The sequence below is a fragment of the Vanellus vanellus genome, assembly GCF_965231255.1.
Source record: "Vanellus vanellus genome assembly, chromosome: 2".
NCBI lineage: Eukaryota > Metazoa > Chordata > Aves > Charadriiformes > Charadriidae > Vanellus > Vanellus vanellus.
In genome coordinates this window covers 59,262,025-59,282,848 of record NC_138906.1, presented here as the reverse complement: position 1 = coordinate 59,282,848, position 20,824 = coordinate 59,262,025, and the positions used below count along the sequence as shown (strand labels likewise).

Below are 20,824 nucleotides of genomic sequence, written 5' to 3'. Positions count from 1 at the left end.
ACACTTCTAAGGAGCCATTCAGGTCATAAGCATTTGGATTGCAAGTGCCATCCACTGACACCCCCGGTGTTTACAGCCGGCATAACGGGCCGGTACTTACAGCAACCCCAAACCAGACCAGACTTTCAGCATTTTACATGCAATAGATGTGGCTTTGGAGCTACAGATGAAGTGAAAACATCAAATCTCAGCTACAGAGCCCAGTGAGTTTGCTTTCGCCAGCCTGGGGAACGAAATGTTGTTTTCTATATAAGACAATTTCATTCCATGAGAGATTTGGAGTTCCCAGCTAAGAGAACCATCACCCTTCCAGCTGTCACAGCTGATGGCAATAGGGGATGGGTAATTTAGGGAATGCCTCTAAAGCCAGAGAATTACTTCATTTCACCTGTGTGAAGCATGAAAAAAAAAATCTTTTATTATGGTTTATTATTTTCAATCATTTTGAATCAAATAATTTTTAGTTTAAAATATTTTTCCTGAGGATCAATAGCAATATTGAACATACACAGGATAAGGCTGCTGCGTGCCAGAGAAGAGAGCTGCATGAAGTTGTATTTGCTTCTCAAATTCTCAAAAACTCAAGTTCCCAACCCATCAAAATGCCGGGAAAAAAAAAAAAAAAACTTTAACAGTAATAGTCGATCAACATTTTATTTAACAAAAAGATCAGTTATCCAACATTTAATGGTATCAAACTCAAAAAAATATTTCACGGCACTTTCTACAACAACTGTATTAAAAACCAATACAAAATGTTTTCACCCAATTGAAAGATCAGTTTTTGAAAAGAGCATCTCCAGGAGCTTACAACCCACAGGTACAGATGAAGAAAAGCAAGAAACTAGACACAAAGCGTATAATGGGAACACAACTCCCTTTCTACTTGTCTTTGACAGTGTCGCACTATACGTATTTGTGCTCTTTACGTGTAGTATACTGAGGGGGAATCAGATGGCCTTCCAGAAACGTATGTCTTATTAGCGTGTTTTACTATTAAAGAGCTTACTACATTTATAGATCCAATGGGCGATTGTCTCGAGAGTTCACGTAACCTAAACGGCACTGCCCGGGCTGATTTTGTGTCGAGGGGTAGCCCAGAACATTTGCAGGCACGAACAGATGGGTCTGTTTCTTGATTCTATCACTGTCTTTTTGTTTGTTGGCCATGCCAGACTGCTCTCTTCTACGTACTTACTCCTTAGTCTAACAATTCCCAAAATAGGAGGCAGAAGCCCAACACAAAAACAATTGTATCCCGTATTTATGACAGTATTTGGACCCCATAACACTAATATTTAAAGTCTACCACAACTATAAATAAGGTCGCAGCTAGAAAGGTTTGGGAATCGCTGATCGGAACACTGTTTCAACAGGCCAGCAAGAAGAGTCAAGGTTATTAATTAAATACAATACAGAAGGTAGGAAACTTGTATTTCCCAAGGTGAAAACCCAACACATACATGGTTACAATTCTAGGCCTGTTTAATTTAATTCACAGCTTATGGAAATTTTGCAATGGCATAACTATCATTTGCATGTTCTGCAATTTGCAGATGGGAGCTCCTGCTAGCAAATATTCGTATGAGTTTGTTCAGTTACTGGAAAGAGTGCTCATGCCTTCTGAAAGGAACCGGGCTCCACGTCTGACAATTTTTACAGGTTATTTTCATGGGGAATATTTTCTGGTTTGTTCTCCTGCAGAAATATTTCTGATACAGACGGGTTTTTCGAACTCTTTTAAAAGCGCTCGGTAAGTTTTCTGCCTGCCATCCATCCATCCAAGTGACTGCGTATTGTTCAACGATGACTTCTAATCTTTAGCATAAAAACACACCACATGGTTGACGGCACCATGTATGGCAGGCAGTACGCTCTTTATCCATTTACACGTCCTATCTTGAGGCACTTAACACTTTTTCCAAATATACCTAACAATTCCAACTGAAAATCTCTTCCTATTTTAACAGCCTGCCAGCACACAGGCACAGGCAGACACAGGCTACCTCACCGAGTGCTAACCTTTCAGAAACATGCTTGCCGAAACCTTCTTCCGATACACGCATTCAAACAGTAGGTCAGCTCAGGACTCTTCTTTTTTCTTTTTTTTTTATTTTTTTCTTTTTTTCCCTTAGCTTTACAGTTCGTCGTGTTCCTCTTTGGCCTCCTGGTCTTTCAACTTGAATTCTTCAGCGGTAACTTTACCATTTCCATCCCGGTCTTGATTGGTGAACATATTTTTAACAATCTTTTCAAAATCAAAACCAGGAGCTAGTTTTCCTTTGCCAGAATCAACTTGAGCTTGAATGTACTCTGAAAACTAGGTGGAGACAAAGGAGGAGAAAGCAGCTCACAGTGAAACAGCCATTTAAAACTGAAGAGTATTTACAAAAGTAGCATTTATTTGTTGTTGACTATTTAGCATTTTACTGCTTATTATTAAGTGTATCGAAAAGTACACTGTTACTATCCTATAAAGCTTATAACCTAAATAGGACTAATTAGGACAGACCCGTGAAGTTAAATCACTCTTTGTGGAGCTCAGCAGTGATTTCATCACTTATTCCAGTGAGTCCTGGACCCATAACAAGAAAAGTTATTTTTCATAATTTTGGGGGAAGATGAGTTGAACAGAGAGCGACACAGGAACAGATGTATATGGACAGAGGGGGTTTAATTTCACATGCTGATACAAGAAGCTCTCACTTAAAACAGACATCCACCTGCATCTTACAAGAAAGAACACACAAGAAAAAAGAATAAAATACAGAAAAGAGACTTCAAGTGTCAGGATACCGTGAGATACGTTAAAGTAGCTTCAGGCATTATGCCTTCCCCTTGACTGCATGGTGGGGAAGGCTGCAACGATACAAGGTTAGTTTTCCCTAAAAATCCTTTTCCTTTTACATATGATGAAGTTACTCAAGGTCATTAGACAACATCTGACAGAAGTCATACTGCTGGCTTTCCAAAAACAGGAAGTCCACAATCAAACACAATTTTTCCAATTACTATTATCTCTGGCGCTATCTGTTAAATAAGCTTCAGCAATGAGAGCTATTTCTGACATTCATTTACACCTTTTAGGCCAAGCATGCTCTCATATCTGCTTGGCTTCTCCTCCTTGCTAGGTGACCAGAAGGATGTGGATATCAACAGTCACATCCCACCTCACTCATTCTCTAGACTGATAGCTCTTTTCTTCTCTGCAAAGGACAGAAGTGGAGGTAAACACAAGGGAGAAGATGGAGAAGGAAGGCAGGAGGGAGGGAAGGCAGGTGGGAGGGAAGGCAGGAGGGAGGGAAGGCAGGAGGGAGGGAAGGCAGGAAGGAAAAAAAAAAGAGGTGGAAGAGGGAAAACAAGATTTTGGTTTTACCCCATTGGCTTGTTAAAATGCTGGAAGGCATCTCATGCTGTTCCATAGGTCCACAGCACCCTGAGAGCTGCAGGCAGCATTACAAGCAAGGACAGAACATAGAATCATAGAGAAAGGCGACAAAGAAGACTGAAGAAGAGAATAAAAAAAAAAAAGAACTCCTCAGTTAAGAGAAAACACAGGAGAAAACCTCACAGATGTTTACATTATCAGAGATGATATGGCAAAGGCAAGTAGATTTCAATTGTACCCAATGACATTCTCACACTGCAGATTTTAAAAGCAAGCAAGGGGAAGGAGACTTGTTCACACAGCACCCATGCATAAAGCAGCCACAGGTGCTGCCAGGCTCCAGAAGTGATTAGACAGTTCCTGGATGCCCTGGTGCAGGCTCAACTTTGGCTTGAGAATTCACCATTACCCTTCAATTAACAGACACTGTGAAGGCTGATACAGCGAAAGATGGTGGAATACTAACTCTGCTTCTTATACCCATGCCCTAAGTATCTGTTGTTGACCAAGGAGACCACCATAGTAAATGATCATAAGTGGTATGGCCATTCTTGTATTTCTTTTTGGTTCTATATCTCTAATGCTAAATAATCACGTTTAACTGACACGCTGCCTTCCTGTTAACTTGAAACAAACACTATGTCAGAAGAAGGAAGAGAAGAAGAGGAGAGACCCTATTCTTCAACATCTGCATTACTGGTGGTAGGACAAAACATCTTGATGATGGTGGTAGGAGAAAACCACTGCAAGCGTTTTCATTGTTTCAGCTTACCTCCTCCAAAAGAACCTCTCCATCATGATTCTGGTCTATTTCTTCAAAAAGATTGGGAGAGACTTCCCCATTCCATACAAACATGTACCCTTCAGGCAAGCCAGACACCAGTTCCAGAAGTTCGATGTCGAAAACTAATACAGCACTACCAGGCACTTCTCCTTCTGTCACAACAAATGGCAAAGAGGGGTATTTATCCTCACTTGAATTGAAAGGTATATTTCCTTTTAATCCGTAATTAAATTTCTCTTCCTGCTCATGCAGTTTCTTCTCTACTGTGATCCCCAAGCCCCATGATCCCAAGCCCACCAAATCTTCCTGTTCACTTCAGAGGTGATCAAAACATAAAGGAAGCTTTCATAATAAAACTGCATTAATTTTTTTTTTTAACTTAGAAAGGTAAAACTGTGGGAACGAATCGATTTTCCTTTATCTCGCCAATACACTGTGTATCAAGGTGCTACTGACAGACTCAATAGCGTTGCAACAGCTTAGGATGTTACCTCAAAGAAACCATGGAAGGAGTTTAATTTATTCTTGAAGAAGAAAACTGAGGTTACCTCTAACTTCTGTCCAGTAGCAAACAAGCAATCTCTTCAGATATCTGGGTTTATACCAGAACACTAACACTCAATGCAATGTTTCAGACCACGTATAATGCATGCAATTGGAATGATGGCAAATGCCTATGACAGTTATGTTCATAAGCGTTTTTAACACAGTAGACCTTTTATGTCAAAAGGGAATTTTCAACTTATTATATATAACTATATGATTTTATATAATAGTATAAAATGCTGCATATATAATACTCATAATTTTTCACGGAAGACAGCTTCTTTATCTCTCATCACAAATTAATTCTCCATTAAGCTTGGCACATGATGCCTAACAGACAGTCTTTAGAAAATACAAACTGTTCTGGAGCGATTCAAAGAACACAGCAACTTACGCAACTGTTTCCATACATATCAGAATTTGTTGGTCTTGGTGATCTCTCGATAGACTCCTTTCCCTCACGTCTTTTAACTCAGAAGACCAGTAACAACCACAGACGCAGGGAGATGAGACTTCTTGTCACTTCTATGTTGTTCTTTTTATTATTGTTTTCCCTGTCACTATAAATTTATAAGCCTTGATGCTCTAAAACTGCTTTAAACATACTGGTGCTGGGGTTTCAACAGCACTGATACACTGTTTCACATCTTGCACTCAGTTTATGTAGTTTCCGAATTTTGAGTTTTCGTTGAATTTTCTAACATATTAGTGCCGAACAGTTCCCTTCAGTTTTGTTTCCTGAATAATATGCCACATGTCCAAGCGTGATTACCCTGTTCCCTATCACGGAGAACAGTGTTTACATCGCTCTGCAACACCAGAGCACCTGGAGCTTTCCGTTTTGACAAAGCAACATTACTGGGGGCGTGTGTTCCCTTTTGTACTGGGACGGTCTTTCTATTGGCCACAGTAACAGTATGACTTAAAACGCAACACAGGCAATTTGTTCATTTAATTGGAGAATGGGGGGGGGGGGGGTCGTCTAAAACAACAAAATGAAAAACCTCTAAAAAAATCCTATTGGAGACACTCATGTCCTCACGCATAGCAAGTAACAAAACAAGCATGCTTCTATTTCAGTTACTCAAGAGATGCTAAGTGGATGTGCATTAGGTTTCAGTCACTTACCAACTCCATCTTCTCCATAACCAAGATGAGGTGGAATAACGACCGTTCGTCGCTCTCCGACACACATGTCTTGAAGGCCCATGTCCATCCCCACCACTACCTGTCCAGATCCCAGAACTATGTTGTAGGTCTTGCCAAGGCTGTGTCTGGAGAGGAAGGGAAGAAAAATAAAAATAACTCAACATACAATACAGATTTCTGTCGTTCAAAATTACAACAGAAACAGAAGTTTCTAGTTAGTCATTGCCAAAAATTAACTTTGTGCCCAATGCTCTGTTTTACCAAGCAGCTACCTGAAGTTGTTTGCAAGGTAGGAAGGTACAGCCAACACCAAACAGAAGTGTTCCTACTGTTGACAAGTCCTCTTGTACTAAAATTATAGGCTTATTGAATGAAATCCAATTAAAATCATTAATCCTGCCAAATAAGCCCCCAAAGTATTTTATCTAAAAATAAAGGCTTTTGCATTTTGCATATTTTCAACTAATGAAGTCGGACTTTTTAGAAGATGTAAAAACCTCCAGAGGTACGTTTGTCCCAGAACTACCAACCTGTATGGAACCGGGTGCATTCACATGGATCACCCATTACTTTAATGAAATCAGTCACTATAATGTAGTAGTCTCTTAACCAAGGTGGCTTGGAAGTATACTACTATTGCTGCTATTTAACCCTTAATTATATTTATAATTAATATATAATTAATTTGTTTATAATTTATTTAATTTATTATATATTTATTTGTGTTAATTTATAATTAATATAAATTTATTTATCATTAATATAAATTAATTATATTTTGAATTATACCTTGCTGCTGGTGGCTCATTTTGAAAATTATAAATTATCGTGAGTTAAAAGCCCAGAAGTTAAACACGTATTGTCATTCTAAAAGCAGACCGTGCAATGTTAAGAGTTTTTATTCTGTATGTGTCACAGCAGCAGGACCCTTTCTTCTGTCGGTCCCCTTTCTGTGGTTATTTGGCTTGGCTGTAGCACTGCAGGACATGCTTGTACAACAGACTATTGTTTGGAAAGAACACAATTCAGTGACTAAAGCCTTAGAATTAGCAGTACAAGATTCATGATCTTTGACTCTCTATATACTGCCTTGAATAAGACAGTCTCGACATCCGTTGGTTCCTGCTACAAAATGGGAATTGAGCACTCCTGCCAAAAGGTGTTTTGAATCCAAACACGTTACTTGCATACATACTTGCCTAGAGCATCACATCACGTGTTTCAACGGAAGCCAGCTTTTCAGCTCTGCCGGCTACTGTGTAGACTGTGAAAACTATGAGCTGCTTCCTATGTTAATTATAACCTGTTTAAAAATAGCTTTTCTCAACTTTCCTTCCAAAAATAAAGTATTATTTAGATGACTTGTGCTATCCAAAAGATGAGGGCAGAAACAAAGCTAGCAAAGTATTCTTGTAGCTACAGCGAACAGTGCGATGGGCTCACTTTAGTTCTACGTGAGCCAGACTGCAGCAATCTGCTTCCCTCATAAACCTACTGTCAACAGGAAGGAGGAAGAGGAACATTATAACCACAGTCACAATCGAGCCCTCTGATAGTTTCTCCATGCTGACACTTACCGCAACACGACAATATGGGAAAACTAGCACCCATGTGTGGTACAGACATGACGGTGACCAGTTACTACATAACACATTTACTGTAAAACACCGTTTACTAAAAATCAAGCTAGCTTTAACAAAACTACACCAACCACCCCACCAGATCTCTCTGAGGATGACTGAATCAGCGCAGAGTGCAAATCCTAGCCAAGAAATTGAATACACTTGGACCGTTTGTTCACGGGAGCCCTGTGTCGTTCTAGCGTGACTGGCCCAGACACCCAAATTAGCCCGTTTAAACAGACTGCATGGCAGTCAACCTGTTTCATCACTCCACCTGTAGTGTTTATGCTCTTCTCCAACGCACTCCTACATCCTCTTTGCTCACAGTTGTCTCATTATGCTGCGACAGACTGTCTTTTTCTTTTCCTCCTCCTATATATCTTAGGCAGGCAGACATAAAAAGAAAAACACGTTCTACAAAAATACTCAATTTTTCACTTTAAAATTCTTTATTCCCTGCCAGCCCGCTTTGCAGGCAATTCATTCTGCTTTCACGGCTGCTTAGGGACATTTTCTTTACCAGGTGACATACTTACGTCGAGTCTAGCAAAGTACCATCCAGGAGCGAAGCGTTGTAGTGATACTTCAAGTAATCTCCCTTCTTACTCAGTACCGTGCAGTTGGAAGGTTTGTAGTTAACAGTAATGCTGACCGAATCTGAGGGGTTGTGGAAGTCAACCACGTGGATGTCAAAGACCAGCACTGCAGATCCTGGAATCTTTCCTAAATAAGAAGCAAATCAGGCAAATAGAGAAAGAAATGGAAGCCAAACAGGCTTATGATGACAAGGTACTGCACCCTGTAGGAATATATATTCCCACTGTGTCTGCTACTGAGTCATTTTGCTCTTCTTGTTCAGAATTAAAGGATTCCACCTCCTCTGTATGCAACAGATGCAACCTGCATCCAATGGAGGAAAGAGAACCAGTGGAAAAGCACTAAACACGCACTCAGATCAACAGTGAAGGAAAAAATTTCTATTACTCTGAATTTTAAAATTATGCAGAAATTAAGCAATAGCCATATATTTCCTGTGACCACCCTAAATGACTGATACGTGTTTCGCGTACCAATTCATTATTAATCATCAAAATTCTCATAGGATGTCTCATGCTTCAAGGAATGCCGTTATGTCTAAAAGGTTACATTTCCTTAAAATGTCCCGATATCAAGAAACTTCTTCCCCCCCTTCCCAGAATAACATGCAATTGCATCACCAGGATTGACAGACACATCCAGACCCATTTGGAGGAGCCTATTTCCCAAATCAAGAGCATAGAATTTACATTCCCAGAAGACAGGCTTTTCTTCCAACTCACTTTTTCCAAATAACATCCCAGGAGGTGCCTTTTGAAACACCAGCCATAAAACTGATCAGCTAGAAGGGTCACCATATTCAATCAATCTCTCACAGCAATCTTTTTAGGTAGCAATGAGTTTTCCCAAAAGAATCTTAGCTGTATGTTATACATACACAGATACTTTGCTGTTACATGCATCCACCGTTTACAGAGGCAGTTTAGGAGCCCAAAAAACCTGTGGCTGTGGAAGGAACGGGGAAGAAAACTTAACACAACAAATTCCTTTAGAATACAGAGCTTTAAGACACACAGGAAAGAAGACCTACACCGCAGAGCTCCTGACATCCAAGTCTGTCTGAAATACTAATAATCCAAATGAGTTCAGGTCACCAAGTACCAGCCTGTATGAAACACTAATTATCCAAATAATTTCAGGTCACCAATTACATGTGAGATTGTGCTGCATTTTTATTGTGCTGCCTATTTAGCTAATTAAAATAATTTTGCAGATTCCGGGTGTAATCCTGTCAGTTGCATGCCCACAAAATATTGAACTAATCCAAATGCCAAAAAAAGTGGGACTACACACAGATGCACAAAACAATAAAGGAAACATCGTTAATTATGGAAGACTTGAATGAAAAGTCAAGCTCACCTCTTCCTTCTTCTCCATATCCAAGATGAGGGGGGATTATTATTCTTCTTTTTTCACCAGTGCATACACCTAGCAAACCTTCATCCATTCCAGCAATCACATAACCTTTCCCGACATAGGTGTCATATGTACGATTTCGTGAATAGCTATGGAAAATATTTGCATGTTAGCAGTGTCAGGTGTACTCGAGAAAACAGAATCTTGCAGTAGGTCTGCAACACAATTCTTAAACCAGTTAAGGTCAAACACACAGTGATTAACTAGCACCAGAGAGGCACAAAGCAATCACCACGTTCAATGAATGTAGGCCACCAAGTTTCATCAATCAGTGATGCACGCATCATTTATTAACCAGTACTGGGACCCTGGCTAGGGAACAGCTTACTTGCAAATATATTTCCACTGCATCTTGAAAGAAAATCTCACTTACTTGTGCATTTTAAACTAAACAGAAAACATGTTTTGATAAATAACTGAAAAAAATCCGTTTTCTCCTTTAAATTTTCCTCTGCCCTGACTCTACTTTAATACGTGCTTATCAACCACAAATAGTTTACATTCATTTTCATGAGGCACCCTTCAGACTATCTCATTTTGCAACCACAGCTATGTAGTTCAACTATTACACGGAGGAGGTGGAATAAATAGGTTCTCCTGGGATGCACTGCATTAAAATGAGTCATGACAACAAAACAGTATCAATACCATCCCTCCCTTCCAAACTATGTCAATTCCTTATACATAGGATGAAGGATCTGCTTCAACACCTAATGACAGAACAAAACAAGCCTACAACAACAAATGATGTTTATTACAAGGATGTGTCTGTCTTCTGTTTTTCTTCAAGGCACAACCCACGGAAGGGAAGGCAGAAAGGTTTTAATTCATCTTTACGAGGTAACTCTGGGAAAGAGCAGGAATAATACAGACCCTGATGTAATTCAGAGGTTTATTCAACTGCTCAAAATCCAGACAGCCCTGGCTGAGCTGCCCAGGGGCAGTTCTGCAGCTGAATATTGCAGAGGAAAAAAAATGAAGGAAAAGTTTATTAGAGCTCTCAACTCTAGCCATTCTCAGCACTTTTGGCACGCTCCCTGTACTAGCAAGGATTTTTTTTCCTGGTCAACTCCACGGCTTTCAATAGCTATTGTTAGCTGCTCTATTTCTTCATAGATACTTGTTTGATATTGGCCTTTCTTGTAAATTCTGCAGGAAGCCAGCACACAACACTAACAAATAAGCCCTCTGACAACTGTGCTTTAGAATGATGTAGAGGCTGCTCTCTACAAAGCATTTATTACTATTTATTGACAACAACACTAATACAACTACTACAGCCATTTTCAAAAATTGTTTAATTACTACAGAAAACACTCATTTACACCTCAAAAAAGAGAGATTCTGGGTAGGTGCACTGTGGATAAGCTTAAAGTTTTTAACTTATAAGTCAAGAACTGTAAATTAAGGTCTACAGTGATGGCTGTTGATGCAGGTCTTCCACTTTCTATCGTTCCACCAGGCTGGGCAGCTGAATGAGGAGGTCAAGGTTGATTCTGAACCTTACTGCACCTCAATTCAATTACATGAGATACAATTCCCTGACTCCTCCTCGTGGGAAGAAGCACACATGGCATACTACTCAGCTAATGTTTGCAAACTGATCCTGATCTTCAACTTGCAGCCGTTGTAGAAGTTTGAAAAAAAAATTCATTAGCTTATTGTGTAAAACATTTTACAGTGGCTCATTTTCAACTCTTTAGCTGCTCGTGCCAACTGTTCTGAAAGCTGGAGTGGGGAAGTAAAGTACAGTTCATTAAAGAGCAAACTAAAGTGACAGGAAGGTACAAGGGTATTATTCATCATATAACTCTGTACATGAGGCTCATGTGCCCAGAGAACTTTGAATCTCAAGTGACAGCAATCCCTCTTTATCACAGAAACCCCATCGCTGACTTCAGTCTTGAAAGACATTAGCCTTCAAAATGCAAACAGCTTTCAAGTACAAAAGGAAAGGCTGTCCTGAGATTAACCTCAAACTAGCCACTAGCTCACTGAATCACAATTCTCAGGACATAAAATGGGAATCACATTTATTTTCTCTGTCGTCAGGAGCATTATCTATTTGGCAGATAAAGAGTAGCGGAAAAAAAGTCTTCAGGCATGCGTGTCTAAAGCATACATAGCTTCACCAGATGGACCATCACCCCTAGATGGCGTCTGTGATACTGTCATAATACAAAATAGGTCTTTGTCTTCCTTCCCATACTGAAAAGGTTTCTGAGTTTTTTAAGAAGAGAAGACTCTAATTCCACCAACAAATTTCAAAAAGGAAGGAAAAGCAAAAGAATTGTATTTGGGTATATTACGGGGAAATGGGATCTGTAGGACTGAACAGTTCGGTTACCTGGAATCAAACAACGTGCCATCCAAAAGTGTGCCATTATAATGGTATCGAAGAAAGTCTCCTGTCTGGCTTCTCCGCTCGCAAGATTCAGGCACATGCTGGTTTTCAATAGTAATGCCATCTTTGGGGTTATGGAGATCTAGCAAAACCACATCAAAGACGAGAGAAGCTTGGCCAGGAATCTCCTTACCTACAAAAGTGTTAAGAGCAGAAAATCGGTAAGAAAGAGCAGGTGTCTTAGAAGGAGCTTAAATATGTTTGTTGAAGAAAAGTAATCTACTGCCAAATATCAGACACCTCCCCCCCCCAAATAAATTAGCATAATCTGCTTCTACTCAGTCATTTTTTGTTTCGTGTGTTTGTCACTTAATTCCCCAGCTCAATTGTTTCATTCTGTTCCTATTCTGATGGCGATGCCTCACCAAAATCAACAGCCTATTCCGCAACAACCATCTTAGTCAAGATACACCACCTCCATCTGAGCTGCACGGTTTAATCTACCAGTATTTCCAAGGCACTTCATGAAAATGCAAAAAATAACCATCAGAATACAAATTTGGTACAACCGCTCTTTCCATTCTGTTAATATCAAAACAGGAGACCACATGATGGAAGCTGAAGAAGGGTAAATTGAGTATCTCAGTGAAAAAGTACCTTTCCATCAATACACAAATTATAGTACGGGTTGCTTTGACTGAGAACCATTGAGCTCAAGATCTTGGCAAAATTTTAAAACATAACTCCACAAAGTTTTGTTATCCATGGAGATGGCTATCCCAGTTAATGGCAATGAAGTCATGGAAGGGGCACAAAATCTTGTACACTACAGAAACATTCTTAAACATTAGAGCAAAGAAAGAATTTAAGGAAGCATCCCAAACTATACCTAACTGCCCCCTCGTTTAACATGGGCACCTCTATGTATGACCTGCAGGCTGCATACAGTCTCACAGGGCAATTAATCCATTTTACATTTATTACTAGGGCATTGGTTAGAAAAAAAAGGAACAAAACTGGAACTAAAAACACATTTTTCTTTTTTCAAGTCTTCTGCTCTCTGTGGCAGTCATTGAGAGAATTATACAGTCATCTGATTTCCAGTTTTTGGAGCTACTAGATACTGATCACAGATTATATTCTCTGAATGAAATAAAATCTCAGTATATAAGGATTACAAATGTATCAACAATATGTCTGTTAAGCAACCTACTGGTTAAATTAAAAAAAAAAAAATCTTTTCCTTTCTAATCAGTCCAATCCTGTATATAATACATTTTGAACCTCTCTTTCCATCACTTTGTTCCATCTGTTCTGAAACGGCTAATAACACTGCCCATAAATTTAAAATACACAAAGTACATTTGTTTTATAATAAGGATGACTTTTGAAAGTCATTTAAAAATGACACTTTTAAAAGAGTAACTTTTACCATCTCCTTCTTCTCCGTATGCCAGGAAAGGTGGTATTGTAATAATGCGCTTCTCTCCTACACACATTCCCAAGAGACCCTGGTCCATACCAGGAATCAGCCATCCAATTCCCACATAGGTATCATAAGTTCGCATCCGATTATGGCTAAAAATAAAACAAACAAACAAACAAACAAAAAAGAAACAAAAACAAGCAAACAAACAAAACACGACCCCATGTTAGACAGCCACAGGAAAGAATAGTATTAACCTTCAAAAGCCACACGCTATGCACAATATAACTCACAATTTGCTGCTCAAAAATATTGTTCCTTGATTTACTAAGGGCTGGCTGGGTAGCGTTTTCCAGACTGCTTAGCTATTTTAGGAACCTAACAGAGGTTTCGAAAAGTGGCTCAGAAACATAACGGCAGCTGTTATTAAAGCATGATTTTCCACCGAGCTTTAATGAAGTTCACATGCTGTAAACGTAAAATCTCAGTATGAAAGTGTTAGCAGCTCAATTTCATCACGAACTCTGCTTAGTTTATAAAGCTTGTCTCTAACTTGAATAGCTATGCTGCACTGGTTATAAAAACTATTAGCAGACTGCAATAAATAGCAATACAGATACAGGGAATGAAATTTTTAAAAAGAAAGTATCTGGGCTGGTAATGCTCACGCAGAAATAATGTACTGTTTTATTGGTTTGAGTCAGTACTGCTGCCCCATAATCCCTGAATAAATTACTGACATTTATATGATGCTAGCTTTCATTTATTGTCTTTCTGGGCAATTAGCATTAATTGTTACACCAGTGAAGGGGGAGGAAGTGATGGTTTAAAGTGACATCAGATTAAAAGACACAAAGGCACACAACCCAGCTGAGTACCTTGAATCAAACAGGGTCCCATCTAAGAACGTTCCATTGTAATGGTATCGTACAAAGTCAGACACCTGGACTGTCCGCGGACACTTCTCAGGTTTGAAGTAAGTCTGAACCTGCACTTCGTCCTCCGAATTCCAGAGATCGATCAGAAGCACATCAAAATGGAGCACAGCATTGGGGGGTATCACACCAGCTGCAAAACCAAAACAAGACAACCAGTTGTATCTCCCTTTTTCTACAGGACATCAGAGAAAATGGAACCAATCTACGCATGCCCTAAATAAAATCCATGATGTACAATTTACTGCTTTTTGTGCTTATAACCCCCTGTCCCCTTGTCACTGTTGCAGCTACATAAAGGGGGGGGGATAGGGGGGACATGACCTGGCAGCATGAACCATTATCAAATATGTCCATCAGGCAAACTGCTCTTAATTTAGCATTTGTTGCCTCTGAGTCTGCAAAGCAGAGCTGCTTTTGGCACTGACAAGACCTCGTGCAGCACTGCGACGCCAAAACACAATGGCTATTTAACAGCGAGGTAGGTATAAATAAATAGTTAGCTCTAGTAGCAAGGTTCATTTGCTGAAGGTCCGCTACAGTCCACAACTCTTCCTTCCGCAGGCAGAAGGAGCCTGGAGCAATTAGCTGGGCTACAGGCTTAACACACACCCCTCAGCAGGGGGAGAACCTCTCTGAAGTTCACCACCATTGCAATTCCTGCCCTTCTCTTCTGTGACTCCATTTTCTGTCTGCTCTGCTCTGCTGAACCAGCTATTCCCTGGCCCGGTGCTGTACTTACAGACGCCTTCACTTCCGTAGGCGAGCTTGGGAGGAATTTTCACGAATCGCCGCTCGTTCACGCACATGCCAACCAGAGCCTTGTCCATCCCAGCAATAAGTTGACCTTTTCCCACAAACACGTTGAATGTGGATCCCCTGTCATAGCTAAAGGGGGAAAAGCAGGCCAAAATGTTAGCGGTTCATTTACCCGTCATTCCACCTTTTTTGAGAGAGAGAGAGAGTTTAACCATTCCTTGCCTCCCCTCCTTCTGTTCGCTGCTCACCGTCTATCTGAAATGAATTCTAGCAGTGCGCTATGTATACTACAGGCTCCCGAAGCCCATAACTACAAATGGCTAATTTACACGCTAATGCTATAAGCAGCACTGGAAAATTACGGCAAGAAAGAAAAATTAAACACTATTTTACAAGGTATGGAAGGATGGCTGCTCCCACAGTACAATCTCAGCCTGTTGATTTTGGTGACTAACACCACGAAAATACTACGCAAGATCGATAAGCTTTATGATGTGAGAGATCGCGGCTGGGGATTCCCCGTGGGAGAAGAGGAAAAGGAAAAAGATGCCTTTTCAAGTAAGATTTGCCAATTGGTTATTTATTTCCTCCAATTAGTTACTTATTTTCGTCTCCACGTTCTCAGCTCTCATTTCATTCAGACTTAAATAGCAAAAAATAGAGACATGCTTTAAACAGCAAGTGTGCCAGATCAATAATCAAGAGAGCTAGCTGACTGATCTTCCACGGTGATAATACATGAACATTTGAAAGGTAAAAGAAACGACACTTAAATGATAATAAAGTTTTCCAGAGAGCACAGAGAGCAGCAGTGTTACTACAGCAGAATACTAACATTAGCTTACGTGGTTAGTTTGACCACCTTAAATCCACACAATGACCCCACTTTGCCTGAAATACTTTTTTTTTTTTAAGCAATGTATAAACATACGGCAGGAAGCATGTCAAACGCTTGGTTCCTATGTTTAAGCTTTTACTGTTACCATTTTCTCAAATTTCTTTTATAATTTAAAGGACTTTTTTTTTTTTCCAGATAAAAGGCAGCACTGGAAAAAATAATTAAAAAGAAAAAAAGTGCCTCTTTGCCTGCTAAAATGTTCTGGAAAACAGCCAGTAGCTAGATATCGCTAGGGAAATGATGTCAAACTTTCCTTCAAAGACTATACACATCACTTCCACAACATACTGAGCCTCCTAACAGTCCCAGGGCCCCGAAGCCCTCAAATATTTTACTGAGTGATCTCTCCGTTTGCTCCATCTTTTTTTTTTTTTTTTTCTGGCAAACATTTCCCTTAAAATAGACAAGCCTCTATACAAAGCATTCACTTTCAGTTGCACAAATATGCCTACTCCCAGGCAAGGACGGAAAATATTTCAATTAGCTCCTGACAAATTCTGTTATACACTCGAAAACATAATTAGGATGTTAAGACTAATAATGTAATAGGTTCTAAGAAACCCCCAAAAGTGGTATTTTGTAGTGATTAACAAAGCTTGGCAAGACACCTGGAATGGACTTAAAACATAAGAGCGCTTTTTTTTTTTTTTTTAAACCAAAAATAAACCTACAATTAAGAAAACATTGATGTTAAGCGGACAACTGAACAAAGCAGCAAACACATCATGCAGCTTTGCAGGACTGACTTTGCAGATTCCTTAAAACTAAGAAAAATTAGTGTCTAGAGGAATTTACCAAATTCACAGCAGATGACTAGGCAATTGATTTCAGACATAAAAATGCAAATCATTTTATGGCCATGGAAATAAAAATGCAAATACTGGGGGGGGGGGGGAGAATAAACAGGCACATTAGTTAATTTATGTGACACAGGCACAATTACTAAGACTGTCAACAGCCTGTTAACAAGAACAACTGTATTACTACCTTCTACTTGGAAACACAGAAAAATAACTTTAAACCTCAAGAACATTTTCAGCAGCTGAAGAAGAAAGTAAAACTGCCCTTAGTTCAATGCCTCCAGTATTTTCTAGACTGCTTTCATAGTAGTGTTTGACCAAACTGATGCTGGTAAGAGCTTTCACAAACTTTAAAAAACCAAACCAACAGGTAGCAACTCTTGACAGGTTACAAAATGAGCATTCTGATAGGCTAATTTAAATACAAATTGACTATCTTTAACTTATATGCAGTGAACACTAAAGATTTTATGACAAATAGTCCAAAATATTTCTTAAATTAACCTACAGAACATAAAAACCTCCTAATTTTCCATTGCCTTAATATGATAGAGCACTGACATGAATCTTAGAAAAAAGACCAATGTTAGTGAATAAGAAAAACGCTTGTCAACATGAGCTGCCATCTAGAAAAAAAAATCACAAGATGAATAAACCTTTTTACACCCTTTTGAAATGAAGACGGCCACATAAATATTCAAGTTAGATTAGACTATCGTCATTACTATTTATTTACCAATATTTAGAGGACCCAAAGCGATAAATGCTGTACAGTTCCTGCCCCAAATAATTCAGAGCCAAATTCCAACTTGGAATTAAATGAGAGCCAACACCTGAGAAGCCCCTGCAGCTATCCTGCCTCGGTGCAGAAATTTGCTGCTACAACTCAGCGTACACGCAAGCCCCAGTATGTATCTGTAGAAATCAGAAACACATTTCTGAACACATGGGCTGGTTTTCCAATTGTTGCATATTTGTAAAATGAGCGTGAGGGTGCTGCCTTTGTGCATCCTCACATCTGCAGCTAAGACTTACTTTCCGAGACTGTCAGTTGCCAATGAATCTGCTGTCTTTGCTGTGCTTTTTTCCACTGAAACTCCACCAATGCCAGCTGAACCACCAACTACCGCATCCCACCCTTTATCCAGAGAAGCGCTGGTGAAGTGGCACTACTGGCACACTAAAGTACAGTCAGCTCCAGAGGAAGAGCTGAGCTGACTTTGAAAGACAGTTATTTCCCTAAGGCTACAGATTTTCCTTGAAGCACAACGAAGATTACCAGGATTACTGAAAATACATTTTTGTTTTTTCTTGCCGAGTAATACTTTGACCAGTGGCAATGAATGAAGCAAGAAAAAACAACTAAGCTGTCAGGAGCACCAGCATCCTTCACAATCTCTTGATCCCACTGTTTAGGCTCCCTGATCCCAAAATAACGGCAGGAAAGCAGCCAGGCACTTCCCTGTACATAGGTCACATTTATTCAAGGGTAACTTATCCAAAAATTTCTATGTAAGCACAGCCTGACAATTCTTGTATTTCTGGCAAAGACAACGATTCAGAAACGTTTGTGTTCCCGTAGGTTTGAGCCTGGAAACACACAGAAAAAAACAGGCAGGAAATCACTAAATACTGTGACAGACTGCAATACCATCTCCACTCCTGTTTACCAGACTAACCCAACATCCTCACGGTCTTCTCTCTTGGAGCAGAAAGCTCCCAGCCAGAGCCTTGGAGAAGCAGCTGGAAGAAGGCAGTGGGGATCCACCAGGGCATGCAAACTACTGCGAACTGGACCCAGCCACAGCAGAGGTCTCGTCCCCGGTCCCCCGCAGTCACACCTTTGCCCTGTCACGCTTCAAAGACATCTTCCCATGGTGGCCTGTGGTCTTGCTCGTGGCCCATCTTGCCACTAGCCTGCTTACGACTGGTCACCCCAAAGGGACTCATGGGCCAGGGCAGGTCGCAGCGGGAGACCTGAACTGGACCTCCACCACAGCATCCACCTCCGCACACCCACAAACACAGCCTCGAGAGGGCGGAGGGGGGACGGCACCCTCTCCTCTCCCCTAAAGCTCAGCCTCAACACCAACCCAACCCCGAGGGGGCTGCACCCCACGGGGGCAGTCTCCACGCCAAGCCCCGTGGCGGGGGCGAGCCAGACCTGGAGTCGAAGCGGGTGCCGTCGGGGAAGGCGCCGAGGTAGTGGTAGCGCACGAAGTCTCCGGGCCGGACGGCCCGCGGGCAACTCTCGGGCACGAAGCGCCGCTCGACGCGGAGGTCGGTCCCCTCGCCGGGGGGGTCGGCGGCGGCGGCCGGGGGCACCGGCGGCGCCTGACACGCCGCCCAGCTCACCAGCAGCGCCGGCAGCAGCAGCAGCGCCCCGCAGCCCGGGCCCCGCCGCCGCACGGCCGCCGGCCCCGCCATGGAGGGCCGCGAACGGGGCAGCCGCACGGTGCACACTAGGCGGCGAGGAGAAGGAAAGGAGGGATGGAGGGAGGGAAGGGAGACCGCCCGCCCGCCCCCGGCCCCCCTCCCGCTCCTCCTCCCGCCGCTGCAAACGTGGATGAAGCGCTCCCGGGCGGGACGGGGGAGGAACAGCCTCGGCGTCGGCTCCCCCGCCGCGGGGCTGCGCAGTGCGGAGCGGAGCAGCGCCGGGACCGCCACCCCCTCTGCCGCCGTGTCCGTCCGTCCATCCGTCCGTCCATCCCCCTCCCTGGGCTGGCGGGGGGGTTGGGGGGGGGGCGGGGGGGGCGGCGGTGCGACGTGGCGCTGCCCCCCGGCGGCCTTCGCGGCTGAACGCGGGGCGGGCGGTCCCCGAGCGGGGCTGAGCCGCGTCACGCAGATTTAAAATCCCATCGCACGTCGTAGAATCGTCTATGTTGAAAGGGACCTTTAAGATCATCGAGTCCAACCATCAACCTAACACGGCAAAAAAACAGCGCTAAACCACGTCCCTCAGCACCACGTCTGCCCGTCTTTTAAATCCCTCCAGGGATGGCGGCTCCACCGCTTCCCTGAGCAGCCTGGTCCAACGCTTGATAACCCTTTCAGTGAAGAAATTTTTCCTAATATCCAGTCTAAACCTCCCCTGGCGCAACTTGAGGCCGTTTCCTACGTTCCATTTTAGATCGAAACTCCAAAGAGATGCGTTTGTGGCAGCATCTACTGCTTGACACGCACCAGTGCTGTCACAGGTATTTGCAATGCCCTGTCAGGGAAATTTTGGAAATGACACAGGAAAAAATGACCTGACAAGCCACCCAGTAAGACACCAGCATCCAGGAGGAATCACCGTCCCAGTCGGCCAGCGCTCCCCTTTTCCTCTCCCTTTCATCTTGCACGGACTGGTGAGGAGCAAGTTAGATTTCTTCTCCGTTACTCTGTTTTCAGTGAAGAAGCATGGAAAAGCTAAGTATCTGCATGTAAAGCATCAAACCCTGACCATAAGGAAATTAAATAATACAGTGTTTTTGAAAAACAATTAATTTTATGGCTGCAGGTTTGGGGCAACTGGTTGGAAATGCAGGCACACCTAAGAATGTAATTTATTTAAGAAACACTGGTGACCAGATTTTGTTATGGATAAATTATTCAAGAAGCACAACTCACATTCGGGTGGACTAATTGTGAAGAGAAACCACTAAAACCAGGGCAGCTGCCATGCCTGAGCATCGCAGCTGGGGAGATGGCAGCTCAGGGGCCCAGCTCCCCACTTTTTGTGCATCCGCCACCCAGCTGCATTGCCCCAGCAACAGAAGCAGCCAAATCAAATGTTTTTAAAGCACTTTTGAAAACGCTCTCATATAATACTGACGTATTGCTAGGAAATGGCTGCTGCTGGATGACCTAACCAGTGAAAAAAGTTAGAAACTCAGACAACTATTTAAAGATAACCAGATTGGCTGTTACAAATCACATCCTCCTTCCAACAACAGCCACGCTGCGTGTTCCAAATCAGCCCTGCAATCTATCCTTTAAACAGGCCGTGTAAATTGTCTGGCAGTTGCCTAGATTTAAATAGCTTGTTTTGATGTTGGTTTGTATGGACACACTTTATTTTCTTAAGGAGAGCTCATAATTCACCATCGGAGTATGTTGATACAACCAACATAAAGATAAAGCTTACCCTGCATTTGGCACTTCTTTTTGCCAGGCAG

At 41.8% G+C, this 20,824-nt stretch overlaps 1 protein-coding gene across 2 annotated transcripts; it reads right to left on the bottom strand.

Moving 5' to 3' along the window:
• Positions 1 to 640: 640 nt before the first annotated feature.
• On the bottom strand, positions 641 to 19,117 carry FKBP9 (FKBP prolyl isomerase 9). 2 transcript variants are annotated; one of them, XM_082479891.1, is made up of 11 exons: positions 18,829 to 19,117; positions 14,950 to 15,095; positions 14,151 to 14,340; positions 13,279 to 13,424; positions 11,850 to 12,039; positions 9,446 to 9,591; positions 8,026 to 8,212; positions 5,847 to 5,992; positions 4,161 to 4,324; positions 3,377 to 3,505; positions 2,180 to 2,320 (listed from the first exon to the last, which is right to left on the bottom strand). In XM_082479891.1, exons 1-10 carry the CDS (start codon positions 19,089 to 19,091, stop codon positions 3,389 to 3,391), a joined length of 1,695 nt encoding a protein of 564 aa, XP_082336017.1. In that variant the 5' UTR covers positions 19,092 to 19,117; the 3' UTR covers positions 2,180 to 2,320; positions 3,377 to 3,388. The 2 variants fall into 2 exon arrangements, with proteins under 2 accessions (XP_082336016.1, XP_082336017.1); XM_082479890.1 differs by lacking the exon at positions 3,377 to 3,505 and having other exon boundaries at positions 641 to 2,320.
• Positions 19,118 to 20,824: the final 1,707 nt, after the last annotated feature.

Coding starts and splice junctions, on each gene's coding strand:
- FKBP9 (XM_082479890.1), bottom strand. CDS start 19,091: ATGGCGGGGCCGGCGGCCGTGCGGCGGCGGGGCCCGGGCTGCGGGGCG. Junction 12,040..13,278: donor ATACGGAGAAGAAGGAGATG/GTAAAAGTTACT, acceptor ACACTTTTGTAG/GTAAGGAGATTCCTGGCCAA. Junction 4,325..5,846: donor TTATGGAGAAGATGGAGTTG/GTAAGTGACTGA, acceptor TTGTTGTGACAG/AAGGAGAAGTGCCTGGTAGT.